General features: G+C 34.2%; 1 protein-coding gene across 1 annotated transcript; it reads left to right on the top strand.

Moving 5' to 3' along the window:
* The first annotated feature begins 13,027 nt into the window (after positions 1 to 13,027).
* Positions 13,028 to 16,391, top strand: LOC18441611 (beta-1,3-n-acetylglucosaminyltransferase radical fringe protein, putative (DUF604)). Its single transcript, XM_006851837.4, has 3 exons — positions 13,028 to 13,988; positions 15,118 to 15,669; positions 15,810 to 16,391. Exons 1-3 carry the CDS (start codon positions 13,098 to 13,100, stop codon positions 15,918 to 15,920), a joined length of 1,554 nt encoding a protein of 517 aa, XP_006851899.2. The 5' UTR covers positions 13,028 to 13,097; the 3' UTR covers positions 15,921 to 16,391.
* Positions 16,392 to 17,660: the final 1,269 nt, after the last annotated feature.

Below are 17,660 nucleotides of genomic sequence, written 5' to 3'. Positions count from 1 at the left end.
ATATATATATATATATATATATAGGGGAAAAGATGAGATTAGCCCACTAGCTCATATTAATATATAAGTCTAACGGCTCAAATTGAATCTAGGTCGATCTGACGATCACGGATGTCTGGTAATATTTGAATTTTAATTTTTTTTTCTACAAATCAAAATCATTTGAAATTTTAGGTGTGTGTTTATCAAAAATAGGTAAATCTTTGAAAAATATCAAAAAAAATATTTTACCTGAAATAAATTGACCAAAATACCTTTAAAAAGTTTTGGGGTGTATTTTGATCATTGTTTTTCACGAATAATTTGTTTTTATATTTTCATTAACTGCTCCTGATGAGAAAACACACACCTTAATTTTCAATTGATTTAGATTTGTAAAATAAATATTAAAATTCAAGCACTACCGGACATCCGTGATAGTCAAATTGGTTCACATTCAATCTAAGCCGTTGGGCTCATATGTTCATATGAGCTAATGGGCTAATCCCATGTTTTTCCTATATATATATAGGGAGTGATTTTATTCAACGGTTCTATAATAATATAATGAAACAATATTTGAAAACCATATTAGTGTTATCTATTTAACCCCAACTTTTAAATATGCATTATTTTCATTCTAACAAACAATCACAAAAGAACAAAATATAAGAATACATCCCATAGAGTATTTTTTAGTAGTCTAGATCGTCCAATTTAGTGAGATTCTTAGTTCTCAGCCTTAAAAAAAAATGTCCATTTCCAAAAAAAAATTAAATATCTTTATTATCATTAAATAAATACTGAATAAAAAAGGAAAAAATAGTTTCGAGTTTATAAAGGTTTAGATCTTGAAACTAATTAAAAGAATGGTCTATATTCATTGTTGAAAGGGACTCATTTTGACTGAATCTGAGGCGCAAATTTTTTGGGATGAATAAAAGGTGTGTGCAATTTTCATGGTCATACAAATGCCACAAACATAGTTTTTTAGAAATGTGATTTCATTATATTACAGTGACATATGAGACCACTAACCATTGTTGCTACGAGACCATTTACATTGTTATAAGGAGGTCACAATCATTCTTAGCCATTTGATGTCAAATTATATAGCTTTGATGCATTACTAACTTTTTTTTTTTTTTTTTGTGAACTTTGAATTCAGACAATAACAATATTACATCCACCCGATTTGAAATAGGACATAAAATAGTGAATGTGACATGCTTGAGCTAAAAATAAATGGTGTATATTTTTTGTAAAATTTTAGATGCAAAATCTATGCTTGGATTTTTCAAATATGACCGCATTTGAGTAAAGGGTGTGGTTTGTATAAAGCAAAGGCCCTAAAGAATCAAAGTAAGGCGCCCATTCAAAGAGCGTCGAAAGATGTCGTTTCCGTACTGATAATCATTATAATGATTGAAATTTTATTTTCATATCTAATTATAAAATCTAAAGCTTAAAAAATGTTGCAGATCAAGCAGATCCATGAAAACTTGAAAAGTTTGAAAATTAATGATCGAGATAATGCATTACAAGATGTACTATTTCCAATACTTCAAATCCTTTTTTTTTTATGGCCATGTATCTCAAGGTTGAGATGATCGGATTTCAGGGGTTTGCGGCATCAAATCATCTTCTTCTAGTGATTTTTTTAGGTGTGCCTTAGTTTGATTGTTTACATCTTCAACCTTGTATAAACTTTTTCATTAAGTAAATGCATCATTCCCCAAAGGGTGTGCTTTTGTATAAGGCTGATGCTCTAAACAATCAAAATAAGGCACACCTTCAAATAGCATCGAAATATGTTGTTTTAGTACTAAAAATCTTTGTTTTAGCACACCTTCAAACACATTTTCTGGCCTAAAAAATAATTTTTATCTCTATTTACAAAATTTAAAGCTTAAAAAATAGTACACATCGAGTAGATCTATGAACATTTTAATATTGAAAATTAATGTTCCAGAAAATGTGTTAAAATACGCACTATTCCCAAGATTTCAAATTCATTTTTTTCACGTCTACATGTCTTGAGTTCAAAACGATCGATTTGAGAATTTTTGGGCATCAAAACAACCTATTCTAATGAATTTTTCGAGATATGCCTTAATTTAATTGTTTAGGGTGGGCATCAAAACAACATCTTCTAATGAATTTTTTGAGGTGCGGCTAAATTTAATTGTTTGGGGTCGCACCCTTAAATTTATTTCCTTCTCCAAAACTCTATCTATTTTAAATATGCGGCAGCTCCCAAGGCGTATAAACGTGCCGAAAATGATTTTCAAGGAAAGCCCTCTGGTTACCATTTGCGATACATTGTCATATTTCCATTGCTTCTACTCAATGTTATTAAATTCGATTTGCTTCGGCCGAAGCCTTCGGATTTTAGGCATAAACCGAAGTGAACAGAAGCCTGGTGTTGCTGCTTCAGTCAGATTCAGGTTTACCTTGGGTCTACTTGAGTTGGAGCTTCAGGCTGCTTCGGTCAAAAAATAAATACCTATATAAAAGTATTTTATTATTATTTATTATTGTTTTTTATTTCTAAATTTCTATCATATAAATATGTATTTTATTTACATTAAAGTTAAAAATAAGTCGAAAGTCTTCCCTCGAATTGTTTCATTTTTCTCACCACACAAAACAAAGACTCCAAAGCGAATCTGACAACATTGTTTCTATTGGCTCCCTTATTTTTATGGGGAAGGTTTATATACTTTGCCTACAGCATAAAAGATATATGCTTCCCCTACCATCCAACCATCCAATTTTGATCAAGAGAGTCACTCACTGTTCGATCTTAGATCCGATATCTCAAAGTATTTTATTTTTAGTTTTTTTATACAAATTTTATGAATATGAAATTTGGTACATGCTATCTTCTCATTGGTGCACACCTATAAAAAATATTTAAAATAGTTTTTTGATAAAATATAATGACCAAAATACCTCTTGAAACTTTCAGGGGTATTTTGATCATTTTATTTTATTAGAAATATATTGTTTATATTTTTCATTAGTGCGAGTTTAATGGAAGATTGAACGTCCAAAATTTGTTGTCAAAATAGTTTATAGAAAAAAATTAAAAATAAAATAGTGTAGAGACGTGAGATTGTGATTGGGGGCCTCCATTCTGTTGGATAAGGGGGAAGTATATAAGTTTGGGAAAAGATTGGAATAGCCTACTAGCTCATATGAACATATGAGCCCAACGTTTCAGATTGAATCTGAGCTAATCTGACGGTCGCGGATGTCCGATAGTATTTGAATTTTAGTGTTTTTTTTCTACAAATCTAAATCACTTGAAATTTTAGACTTATTTTCATAAAAAATAGACGAATCTTCGAAAAATATAAAAAAAATATTTTACATTAAAAATAAATTGACCAAAATACCCCCAAAACATTTCAAGGGATATTTTGGTTATTTTGGTTTCACGAATAATTATTTTATATATATTTTTATTAGGTGTGTCTCGATGAGAAGAACACACAGCTAAAATTCTAAGTGATTTGAATTTATAAAAAAAATAATAAAATTTAAGTACTGTCGGACATTTTTTATCGTTAAATCGATTTAAATTAAATCTGGACCGTTGGACTCATATATTCATATAAATTAGTGGGTTAATCCGACCTTTTCCCTAATAGTTTTTACGGTGCGGAGGAAACATAAAAACCTTACCCTATTTTTTATTTAGTTTTCTTTTTATTAGCTACTTTCCTGGTACTTACATCATTACGCAAGGAACAAGACAGGGACAAGACGGAGACATGGCAGACCTAATTGGCGTGGGACATAGTATTCTGCTTTGGTTCGTTATGACCGATGGTTCAAGTTTGACTTCACCTTTCAACGAGGAGTGACCTTTCCAATCTCTCTAACAATTCAAGCCGTAGTAGTCCCATTACGTATAAAGACCGGCCTTTGAAAGATCACCCGGTCCTTGTGCCGCATTTTGTAGCCTAGGCCTTTGGGTTTTTACAATGTTAGAAAGTGCAGACTCTGGTTGAGTAATCGGTTTTGGCCAATGGTTTAAAAAACGGATCGGTGATCCGGATCGGGCTTCCAGAAAACCGATTTGGATCGCCGAATCGACGATTCGGATCGGGAATCGGGTGAATCGGTCAGAATAAAGCTTAAAAAAAATTCGAACAAATTATTAAAATTCATTATAAATATTGTTTTTTAGGAATTCAATAAAAAATGAGGGTACTCCATTAAGAATTTTCATGTTTTTGAATGAATATGCGAATATTGATATGTTCTTTCCCTGCATGAACCGCCATTCAGCATTTAATTTACAGTATTTCGTACTCATCCCTACACTGTTGCTGTTGGGACTCGATATGTGAATAATATGGCTGGGATAGGGTGGCCTCAGAATCATCATCTCTCTCATTTTCTCTTTGAATAATATGGATTAAAAAAAAAAAAAACAAATTTTCAAAAAATCGATCATGGATTAAAAAAAAAATCACAAATTTTCAAAAAATTCTATCATGGATTACATAAAAAAATTCGATCATGGATTAAAAAAAAAAAATCACAAATTTTCAAAAAATTCAATCATGGATTACATAAAATTCGATCATGGATTACATAAAATTCGATCATGGATTACATAAAATTCGATCATGGATTACATAAAATTCGATCATGGATTACAAAAAAAAACAAACAAAAAAAAACAAAAAATTCAATCGTGGATTACAAAAAAAGAAAAAAACAGTTCGATCATGGATTACAAAAAATTCAATCATGGATTACAAAAAACTCTATCATGGGTTACAAAAAAAGCAAAAAACAAAAAATTCAATTATGGATTACAAAAAAAAAAACAAACATTTCGATCATGGATTACAAAAAAAAAACAAACATTTCGATCATGTATTACAAAACATTCTATCATGGATTACAAAAAATTCTATCATGGGTTACAAAAAAAAAAAAAAAAAAAAAAAAAAGCGATCATGGATTACAAGAAAAGAAAACAAACATTTCGATCATGGATTACAAAAAATTCTATTATGGGTTACAAAAAACCAAAAAAATCGATCATGGATTACAAAAAAACAAAAACAATTCGATCATGGATTACAAAAAAAAAAAAAAAAAAAAAGGTACGGACTCGCCGATTCCGTACAGTGAATCGGCGAGTCACTGTGCGGAATCGTCCGGTTCTCTCTAGAACAGGACGATTCCCGATTTTTCAACCGATCCGGTCCCTTATCGCGAATTCCGAGTCGAACCGGGCGAGTCCGGTTCGACTCGGCGTTTTTTAAAACACTGGTTTTGGCCCAAGTCGATTATTTGGGCCGAGTCTGAGTAATTCAGCACAAGTAGTGCGTAGCACTGTAGCAATAAAAAAAGGTCAACAAATTTTAAAATTTCTAAAAAAATAGGAAATGTATGTTCCAGTAAAACCAAGTAAAATACTTCAAAACAATGTTAAAAAAAGTAGTAAAACATTATATTTTAAAAAAATCAACTTGCAATTGATAGTATTTTTTAAACAATCCCAAAAGGAGAAAAAGTTAAAAAATAAGTGTTCATGGCCAAAACAGTTATCAACTTTTTCTAAAAAAAAAGTGTGGTTTGTATAGAGCCAAGGCTCTAAACAATCAACTTTGAGCCTACCTTCAAATAGTATCGATAAATGTGGTTTTAATATTGAAAATCTTTGAGTAGCCTTAAAATATATTTTAATATTTAATTATAAAATTTAAATGTTCAAAAATAGTGTAGATCGAGCAAGTCTATGGAAACTTGATTAACTTAAAAATTGATGGTAAAAAAATACGTTACAAAACGCATTATTTCCAAAACTTGAAATCCATTTTCTTTCTCGAGTCCATGCATCTTGGTACCAAGATGATCAATTTAACGATATTGGGCATCAAAACAGCATCATCTAGTGAAAATGTTAAGGCAAGTTCTAATTCGATTGTTTAGAACCTAGGCTCTATATGAATTTTATATTTCTAAAATGATAGACAACTTGACCCGAGCCCGAGTTACCCGACCGATTTTCAATCACTGGATTTTTACGAATACGCTGACCATGCCAGGTGGGCCCACACGGTCTATTGCCATCCTTAAATATGACCCACTTAATACATTCAAAGCCCAATAATTCGCAAGGTCTATTGCCGTCCTTAAATAAGACCCTCTTAATACTTATTCAAAGCCCAATAATTCACAAGTACCGATTTGCTTTTCTTGTACGCCTCGATATCGACCAATAACCCCATGCCCCCTCATGCCCATTCTAAATGGTCAAATACCTGGACCGCCAAACAAAATGTATATGGGTAGTTTGTGTGCTCCCCCCCCCCCGGTAAAATTTCAAATACAAGTTTGTGTTAGGTGCTGTTTGTATAGAGCCGAGGCTCTAAACAATCAAACTAAATCGGACCTTCAAATAGTATTAAAAAACGTGGTTTCAATACTATAAATCTTTGTGATAATCTTAAAATATATTTTCATCTTTAATTAAAGAAATTTAAAGCTTCAAAAATAGTGTAGATCGAGTAGAACTATGAAAACTTAAAAATTGACGGTAAAAAAATGTGTTAAAAGATGCACTATTTTCAAAACTTGAAATCTATTTTTCTTTCTTATGTCCATGTATCTTGATTTTGAGATGATCAATTGGAGAATATTTGGACATCAAAACAACATTTTCTAGTGAAATTTTTGAAGCCGGCTCTAATTTGATTGTTTAGAGCCTTTATATAAACTTTTTCCTTTTGCTTTTCTTCAAATAAGATTGTTTCCCATTCCATCTTATTTTTAGGAGGAGAGAGGGGAAGGGTGTGGCGGGGCATATTAATAAAGTAAGTATTCGAAGGACCTGGTCCATCATTGTGGTAGTATTCGAAGGACCTGGTCCATCATTGTCGTAGAGGCATAGCATATTTGGTGGATATATTTTTTGTGGTCGGCTCACGCAATAATCTGTATTTTTTTTTGGTGGTAGATAATAAGAGTCAGGATCTCTTTTAGAAGCTTTCTTTCCCATTTTTTTTTAATTTAGAAAAATACCTCTATACTTTTTATTTTTAAGTTTTATTTCACAATAAACCCAAGATTTTAAAAAATAACTTGGGGCATAAAAATTATAAATTTTATTTCTTCTAACCCCTGAGCTAATTTAAACCTGTTTTTGTAGACCAAATAAATCTATCCTCCTAAATTTCTCTCTCTCTCTCTGTCCCCGCACCACTTCTCTCTCTTTTTCCGTCTTTCCCATCTCTCCCCTCACTCACTCTCCTCCTGGTCTCTCTTTTCAACTCTATGGCCACTAGATTTCAACGAATTTTGTTCATTTTTCTTGTTTTTCCTTGCATTTTGGTTGGACAATGTGTTTCTCAACACTACAAGATCATCAAAAACTTTCCCGGACCTCCCATTTTTGGGAAAATCCTTCTTCGATTTTCCATTTTTTGTGGCAACATTTTGTTCCTTCCCCTGATTTGAGAACAAAATCTCTTTGCATTAGAAGTATTGAAACAACAACATCTGTACAACAATAGAAAAATCATACACATGAAACAGTGGCATATGAAATCATCAGAAGAGCAAATCTTACCTTGTTCCCTCTCTCAATGTATTTAACAGCAACAAGTTCTTTGGTTTTCTCATCTCTCACAAGCCTAGTAACCCTAAAATTTCCCAATCCTATATCCTTAAAAGGCTTGTACCAGTCCATCAAACACCAGAATCCAGAAAAAGAAGAGATAGAAAGAGATTCAAAATAAACTAGAGAGATAGCTCTAAGAGCATCCAATACAAATACAAAAAATCCAAAAATAAATAGGGGAATCGGAGGTGGGGTGGGGTAACGGGAAAGAAAATGAGCTTGAGGTCTCTTGCCCCCAAAGAGTGACAAAGCTTGATAAATGGATTAAGAAACACGAGAAGAGAGAGAGAGAGAGTGAGACACAGGAAAAAAAGACAGAGAGAAGTTTGAGTTATATAAGTGAAAAGAGTGAAAGGATTGGGTTTAAAAAGAGCATGTCTTTGTCATATTTGTTTAGGTTAAAAAATAAGTTTAAAATAGCTAGGGTTAAAAGATATATTTTGAAACCTTGTGTTTTATCAAGAAATTAAACCTAAAAATAAGAGATACAGAGTTATATTTCTTTGTTTTTGATAGATAAGTGGGGAGTACAAGTTCCGACCTGTTTTTAAAAATAATTAGTGGTTTTTAAATGGGTCAATGCAAATGAAAAAAAGCGGTGATGTGCATAGAGAGAAATGCGAGAGAGTAGGGTGTTTGTGAGGACATGTATTAGTATCAATATGGATATATATCAATATGGATATATACAAATACAAATATGTATTTGTATGAATATATATCCCTTGATAATATTAGATATCCCAGTGGATATTCATCATACTAACATAGGGTTGCAATGGGCTCGGGATCCGAAGGGTAGACCCGACCCAGGTTGGGATATGGGTCAAAAAGTTGGAACCGGCAGGTCAGGTTCAGGTCCAGGTCCCACATAGATTTTCAAGTCCTAATTTATAAAAAGTAGTTGAATAGTTTTCAATACATATATATTTTCATTTTTGAGTCAGATTTGATCGAGTCCAGGTCTTGTGACTTTAGGTCCGAGACAATCAAGCCAGAACAGACCTGACCCGACTAGACCCGACATGTTGAGCTTGAGAGAGGAATGTTTCCTGTAGTTTCTAAGAAACTCGAGATAAACACGGTTTCTCTCCCCAGTGTCTATGTTCAAAGCTCAGCGTAAACCAAAAGCTATAAAAAGATCACACGCTCCAGCGGGAACATGTCATGCATTCGTTCCCTATGACGCCAAAATTTAAGGATTCAATTTCTACAACTCATCAACTTTAAAGAAATTTCGTACATACAGTATAGACTCCATAATGAGCCCAATCAAATGACAGGAAATTCACTAATCTAGAGCGGGAATCCCTGGTTTAGATCGAAAATCGGTAGGAACCGACCTGGATTTTAGTAAAGTATAAATGGGTTGGAAAAGGATTGGGGTTGTGGTGGTAGCACTGCATCCTAATCATCATGTTGTGATTTTCGTTTCCACCCTAATCACCGTATTGTGATTTGTGTTATTACAGACACCATCTCATTACCCCTTTAAAAAACACTAACTTCTAAATTATTTGAAAAATTGGATTTGTCTTCTCCATTGAATTACCTAAATAATAAAAAAAGGAAGAGCATATGAATGCATTTGATTTTAACCGATTCACTAATTCCATCAAAGAACTTGAAGAGTTTGCTGGGGAATTGGGTGATGCAAATTAGCCGAATCGCATGCACCCCTCCGGTTTCATTTATAGTTATTTTTTAAAAAAATTAAAATTATTAGGTAGTTTTTTTGGGTCCCATCGTTGGGTTACTTCTAACCATATTTTTGAAAGGCCGGTTCACCGAACCGAATCCGTTTTCAAAGCAGAGATCTAAACAAAATGTTTTGAAAATAAATTATGAACTTCTTAATAAAATCCTAAATTTCACCGGCACAAATACTTTGAGACATGTTTTCAGCCCAAGTAATTTTACAGTGTGATCCCGCGCGGGTATATGCCACGCATCCTCCAAATACACAGACCTCAAACGACCCCGCGTTAAAAGTTATTGAATGGCGATTTAGCAGCGAAGAGCGCTTTGCCAATTCGGCCCTCCAGCTAAGCAACATATTCCCAAAGTACCCCCAAATTCGTTCATAAGAAAACTGGACTGGTTTCCATGGGTCATACGACTCCGTGTTTGAAAAATCGGCCGAGTCATAGGTGTATGGAGTATAGGGTACAATTTGGGGATCTTAAAAAGATAAAAAATACAAAAAATAAATCTACTTCTAACATGTTTATTTATACGTTCTTTCGTTTTGACAAAGATTGGAGAGTAATTTTGGTCATGAATAATTATTTTGGTATTATTTATTTTTAGGATTATTTTGAACATGCCCCCAAAATTAATTTTTAAATCTATTTTTCTTATTAAAATCACTTTTTCTTTTACTATTTTTTAACCTCATTTAGACACATTTTGCTTAAGATTACTTTAAACATATATTTTATTTTAAAAAAGTATTTTTATTTTAAAGTTTTAACACTCTTTTGCTACTACACTTGGCCCAACTTGAGCCAAGTTACTTGGACCAACTTGGGCCACGTTACTTAGACCAGGGCAGAGTACTTGGCTCACGTATGGGCCAAGTACTCAGACCAAGTCGTTCATTGGAACACCTGCTAGAACTCATATGTAGATATGAGTCTCCACTTTGCTATCAAATTTTAAGATGGAAATTAGACTTGATCTTTTGGAAATATAAAATCAATATTTAAGAACTAAAATATAGTTTTTTGAAGAAAATTTGTTGGCCGTTGGTTTTTATTTATTTTTTGACCACCAAAGATGGATTTGTGATGCCTTAAAAATTTGACAAGTTCCTCCTCCTCATTCATACATTACGTAGAGAATGCGTTCACACTAAAACTTGTGATGAATAGAAACGAAGAGAAAAATGAATGAAATTAAAACGTTTCAATTTTTGAGGCTCAAGTGGAATTAGTAATTCTAAATACATAAAAAAGATAATAGACCCTAACTAAGTGGAGGAATATACAAGTAGATGATTTGCTTTTAGTACAATTATTATTGTCTATTATATTTTAAATCGGGGATTGTCTATAAAGAGAGCATTTATCTATTGTACATAGAGGTCACAATTATTCTCACATATCAAATTAGATGGCTAGGGATGAGTCAAGAAGTCCGATAAAATTATTTTTTGGAACTTGGTGTCTATTCAATGACACGCTTATAAACACCTATTTTGAAATTTAAACGACAAGAAAAATTATGACTTCAATGCACAAAAGATAAATGATTTATTTGTAGACAATCTCTTAAATCAAGGTGTTGTAATTGTGTTATTGACTAAATTTAATTTTCAAATATTTTTCTCGAACTTTGTAACACACTTTAAGCTATTGAGTTTGACATATGATGGTTAGAAGTGATTGCGACTTATTTATAACAATAGTTTTATAATATATATTCCCAATAAAAAAGAAAAATTATGATAGGACAAATTTGACATGCGAGACATGAATATTCTATATAGTTTTTTGAAATACAATAAATAACACATTGCTAACCATCTTGATGTACAATGATTAAAAATGATTGTGACAGTAACTAAATTTTAAGTAAGTTTCTATGTACTTTCACATTAAAAAGATAAGAAAATAAAAAATTCTATAAAGAGGTGTACGATATAAGAAAGTTCCTAAGAGAAGTTTCAGCTCGCATCACTGTAAGCTTAAGGACACGTGATATAAAGGGTAAAAGCTTCAAAGCACGCAACTAAAATAACCATATTTAGAAAAGGAAAGACATGGGACGGTGGATGGGGCAATCAAACATTAAGAGAGAGGGAAAATGTAATTTGTAATTTTTTTAAGTAATTAAGAGGAAAACAAGCAGTATTTGTTTTTTCAAGTAGATTAGGATTTAGCTTTTTTGAAGGTGTTAGTGAGATGATGTCAGTGGTAATAATGAAAATTACAATGTGGTGACTCGATGTGGGGATGATTAGCTTTTTTGTTTTTTTTGAAGGTATTTTACGATTGAGAGAGAGAAATTGTATTTTTTAAAATATTAAAAAAATTTATATTAGGTTGCAACTTTAAAATGTAGAATTAAGGTGAACTTCAAAAATCCATCATAGAAACTTGTTTTGATCATCTCGACATCGAGACGTATGAATATGAAAAAAAAAAAAAAATTTGAGTGCTAATCTAAATTATCTGGAGTGTCGATTTTCAAACGCTTTTCCATCTACATTATTTAAACCATTTTTGGAGTTTAAGATCTTACATTTAAAAATAAAAATAAAATTTCAAGCCATCTTAAAAATTGTTAACACCAAAATTATCTATAATAAAATTCAGAAGTTTGATTGTTTATACAAACCACACATTTAAAAAAAAAAGATTGACATTTGTTGATTCATAGCTTTTTAATTTTTAAGAAAAGATCACATTTGGCGATTCTCAGTTTTTGAATTTTTAAGGAAAGATCACATTTGCTGATTCTAACCTTTTAATTTTTGAAATAATCGAGGCGGATTCCTCATGGGAGAGAAGAACGGGTGGCAGGAAGTACGGTGTGGTGGTAATATTGTAATATTCTCCGACACGAGTGGCACTTTTCTATCTCTATCCCAAAGTTATTCTTCAGAATCTCGTTCCCCCACCTCTCTCTCCCGAGTATTTCATAGTGAGAAGACGGAACAGCAAAGAAGAGAGAGAGAGCTCCGAAATTCCTAGAGAGAGAAAGCTCCGAAATTCCTAGAGAGAGAAATAGCGACCAAAATATGTAGAGAGAGAGAGTCCGAAATGTCTAGAGAGAGTTCCAAAATGGCTAGAGAGAGAAAGTCCAAAAAATGTCTAGAGAGAGAAAATCCCAAAAAATGTCTAGAGTGAGAAATTCCGAGCATTATCCTTGTGCGTGTCATCTGCGTAGGGAAGAAAAATTGATGGACTTCTGGGGACTAAGACAAACCTCAGACGCATTCCATGCCATGACGAACCTTCTCATCATTTTCCCTTCCCCCTCCCTCTCTCTCTCTTACTTTCTCTCTCTTTTGCTTGAGTAACGTGCTGATCATTTCCCTCTCTCTCTCTCTCTCTTTCTTTCTTTCTCTGAATCTTATAAAGGCCTTTGCATATGCTTTCCTTCTTTCATTGCGCGCACGAATCCAACGGTCACTGCAACGGCTCTCCGGCGACAATCCCTGCGTAAGAACCGCTTTCCAATTTCAAAAATAGGGCATTAAACCCTATCACCTTTTTCCCTCTCATCCCATTCCCTCTCTGTCTCTACCTTCTCTGCAACTCTCTCCCTCTATCTCTCTTCTGTTCCTGTAATCCGTCTGATCTCTGATATTCTGTATTCCCTAGGTCTGTTTCGTTCGATCTCTCTCACTCTCTGCAATTATTTCACTCTCTCTCTCTCTCTCTATATATATATATATATATATCTTGTAACGATTCAAGCACTAATTTATTTGTGGTGCTTGGGGCCATGAATTTAGAGGATGATGTTGAACAATGAGAAACAGAGGGTTCTGGCTAGAACAAGAAGCAGGAGATGGCGCCATGGAAGAGCGGGCACCATAATATTCTCGATTCTCTCTCTCCTCCTTGCCACGTCGGCGTGGTTCTCTCTTATCTTCTCGGGAACCAGAGGCCGCCATTGTTGGCACCAGTTTAAGGAATGGGAGGGTAGCCCCTTAGCTTTTCCATGGCAGCCACGAGAACCCATCCCTCGCGCGGACCAAAACCCTAATCCAAACCCCAACTCTAATTTCGTCCATGAAAGCTCAAATTCAACTAGTGACCTTTCTCTAAAGCACATTCTTTTTGGGATCGCTGGTTCATCTCAGCTATGGAACAAGAGGAAAGAGTTTGTCAAGCTATGGTGGAGGCCTAGCGAGATGCGAGGCCATGTATGGCTTGAAGAAGAGGTTCCCTGGGATGATTCATTGCCTCAAATTAGGGTTTCAGAGGACATTTCAAGGTTCAGTTACACAAACCCCACAGGCCATCCTTCTGGCCTCAGGATCTCTAGAATTGTCACAGAGAGCTTCAAATTGGGGTTACCAGATGTTCGGTGGTTTGTTCTTGGAGACGATGACACCATTTTTAACCCTGATAATTTGCTTGGGGTTTTGAAGAAGTATGACGATTCTGAGATGTTTTATATTGGGGGCCCCTCTGAAAGTCACTCTGCAAATACTTATTTTAGCCATTCAATGGCTTTTGGGGGAGGAGGAATAGCCATCAGTTATCCTCTTGCCGCCGCACTTTGGAGGATGCAAGATGAGTGTTTAGAGAGATATCCAAAGCTTTATGGGAGTGATGATCGCCTCCATGCCTGTATCTCTGAGCTTGGGGTACCCCTAACAAGAGAATATGGATTTCATCAGGTATTTATTCTGTGGTCTTTGTGTTTTTTCGATTGTATGCGCTGGATTTTTAATTGGGTTTGTTTTTTTCTTACTTGATTTGATTGTATCTTGTTGAATTTATCATGATTTGTATAGTATGTTCTGAATTTGTCTGTGTTTTCTATGTTCATCACAGTGGGTTATTTTACTGGGTTTTGTCATTCTGCAGACAATTTGTTGTTTTCATTGATTATAGAACATTAGCTATTCGATTCATTCTGTTTATTTTATTTTTATTTTAGTAAATTTTATTCTTTTTATCCGGAGGATTGAGTGAAACTACGCTGCTGTTTGCTTATTCTAGTGAATAACTAATCTATGTCATAGTGGTATAGTTATTACTTGTAAACCATGTTGGGCTTGCATTTTTTTTTCTCTCTGTTGTTTATTCAGTGAGTTATTTTATTGGTATCTATTCCTTCTGTACAAGTGAACAATATTAGTTGTTTAAAATGATTATAGAATGTGAGCAAGTTGGATGTTTTTAATCTTACTTGAATTGATTCGTTTGTTTCTTTGTCATACAATGGTGATTGTTGTCCACATGATTTATTTTTTAATTGATTGTGGATTTCGGGGAAAAATTGTTCATTCTGATCTGGTTAGAAACTTAGATGTCTTTCTAGAGGACTATTTATCTAAGTTTTCAATGTTGAAATAGTTTTGGTAAGTTATTAATTGTAAACTATGTTGCTCGTGCATTTTCTCTTGTTTATTCGGTGGATTATTTTATTGGTCTTTGTTCCTTTCATATGGGGTAGACAATTAATTGTTTTAGTTGATTATAGAATGGTAGCAATTGGGGTGATTTTTACATGACTTGAAATGATTCATTTGTTGAATTGTTGTTTATTTGTCATACAAAAGATGATGCTTGTCCACATGATTGGGTTTTTTATATTGATTGCAGATTTTGTGCAAAATTTTTACATTCTGACCTGGTTAGAAAGACGTTTTTCTAAGGACTACTTATCGAAGTTTTCAATGTTTGAAATAGGTTTTGTGGCAAGCACTAGAGTTTAAAATAGGGGAAATAAAATAACGCTTCCTTGTTCATTTAACTATCAGAAAAATTAATATTTGTTTAAATGATTCCAATGTTTTGCAGTGGGATATCAGGGGAAGTGCCCATGGCCTTTTGGCTGCTCACCCAGTTGCTCCATTTGTTTCCATTCATCATGTGGAAGCTGTCGACCCTATCTTTCCTGGCGCAAATTCTCTTGATAGCTTGAAGCTATTCACAAGGGCCATGAAGATTGATCCAAGGAGTTTCTTACAGAGATCAATTTGCTATGATAGACAAAGGCGGTTAACCTTCTCGGTTTCCCTCGGTTATGCAGTTCAAGTGTTCCCCAGCATTGTCCTTCCTCGAGAACTTGACAGAGCTGAACAGACGTTTTTGGCATGGAACAGGTTGGGCCACAGGAATGAGTTTGATTTTGATACAAGGGATTCCTATCGATCTACATGCAAAAGGCCGGTGATTTTCTATTTGAAAGACATTGGCAAAAATGAAAATGTTACAGTGGGATCCTACAATAGATTGAAAGGCAAGGATGATTTGAAAAGGAAGGTCTTGTGCTTCCCAAGGTCACTTCCTCTTCATGAAGTGCTGGATATCCAAGTGACAAGCAATCCCCTGACTGAGAAATGGGCAAAGGTTTGTTCAAATGTTCTATTCTCTCTTTCTTTGTGTATTCATGGCTTGAGCCTTTTTTAATGGCTTTGTTTAGATAATTTAGCTGGGAAAAGCGTGATGGTATTGCAAGCACATTCTGATTTATTTTTCTTTTGAATCAGGTACCAAGGCGACTGTGCTGTAAAGTGAACCAGAAGAGCAATAATCGTTTGGGATTGACCGTGGGGCAATGTGAGCAAGGGAAGCTTTCGTCTTTCACGGATAGCATGTGACTGCTGATCACACTGATACCATCCGGTAAAATTTTATTTGGGCCATACAGTCTCACCACATATCTCTGGATCATCTTTCTTGAGCTTTATGAACATATTTGGAGTGCAAGTTGAGTATGGATGGTCCATCATCTTTATGTGCTATTGCTGGTCTTTCGTCTTTGAAAGAGGTGCCTGGTTTTGTGGATGGCTTATTAATTGGATGTAAAAGGATGTGATCAAGGATAGTACTGTAAACGGCCATGTTCATAGCTCGGGGTTTTTCTTTAAGTTAGCATTTGTACACAATTGAGTTGAGGACGCCAAGCATACAGAGTTCAAGCTTGGCAATCAAATTCTTTGCCTTCATTTTTTTGTTTGGAAGGTGTTCCATCATAAATCTGATTCAAACAGTTGGCAAGTACTCCTGAAACAAAACATTGGTAAACTTGTACTTCGGAAATGATATGATGAATTCGGATTCTTCTCGTCTTTGGGCCTTTGCAGTCACAATTAACTTTGTCCATTTCTTTGCCATGTAAATTAGTGATAGTGATAGCTTGCACATGTTTTGTACAATATCTGTAATAACATGGGAGCAGCAGATTCTTATCTAAATCTGTGATATGTTGTAGGGCTTCCTTATTCTCTGGAAAAAATAAATTTTTAACAGTAATTGTAAAAAAAATATTTTTTGTAAATTGGAAAATTGTATGTTGTAGGAATCATTTCTTTAACATAATTGGAAGACATTATATTTCTTTTAAAAATTGGAAAAATTATATTAACGATCATTGTTATATATCAAATGTTTTCTTCTTTTCAGCCTTATTGTGCAGCTGTTTATGGAACATGTTTATACTGATGTCTTTATGCACATTCAGCTCTTGACAGCGTTCTCACTTTTCCTCATGAACCCATCTGTGTATATATTAGGATGCTTAAAGATGGTTGTTAAAAGTATTAATAATGGTTGGGTTAGTGGAGGACCTATTGGCCCTGGGGTTTCTCAAGCATTGGTGGGAAATGACTTGAGGGAGACTCAGAAAAAGGGATCATGCAAATGTGATAAACAGAAAAGAATATTTGAAAGAGGGATTTCTGTTGTCCCCTCTCATACTATTGACATTGCAAAGTCTTCTTAGCCATACTATATTGAAGGGTGGTGCAAATTACTTATTATATTGAGACCAGAACTTGTATGCACATGGTTTTATATTATTGGGGTTTTGCCTTTGTCCACTTATATGATACAATGTTTTAGGGTTTTATGTGAGTATGTTGTACTTAATATAGCTGATGAGAAAAACTTGGGGCATGCTATTCTCTAAGGAACTGTAAGTTCATCTTTGGCAGCCCCTCTAGAAGAATCTGAGGCCAAAGGGTGAGGATTATGTGCGTAAGGAACTTCACAGTCTTTTTTCACATAAACCCTATGTAATCTAGGACCAAGGGGGCTCTCAATGAATGTGCTTAAGCATCAAAGGAGCATGCTCTCAATGAGTATGTTGTACTTAATATAGCTGATGAGAAAAACTTGGAGCATGCTATTCTCTAAGGAACCGTAAGTTCATCTTTGGCAGCCCCTCTAGAAGAATCTGAGGCCAAAAGGGTGAGGATTGTGTGCATAAGGAACTTCACAGTCCTTTTTCACATAAACCCTATGTAAATTAGGACCTTGGGGGCTCTCAATGACTGTGCTTAAGCATCAAATGACCTGAATTACAGCCTGGGCCTTCTGAGGTACCGAAAATATTTGGT

This window comes from Amborella trichopoda, chromosome 9 (genome assembly GCF_054954075.1).
Source record: "Amborella trichopoda isolate Santa Cruz 75 chromosome 9, AtrichopodaSantaCruz75HAP2 v2.0, whole genome shotgun sequence".
Lineage (NCBI taxonomy): Eukaryota > Viridiplantae > Streptophyta > Magnoliopsida > Amborellales > Amborellaceae > Amborella > Amborella trichopoda.
The sequence above is the reverse complement of the archived record's forward strand: the minus strand, read 5'-3'. Positions and strand labels throughout refer to the sequence as shown.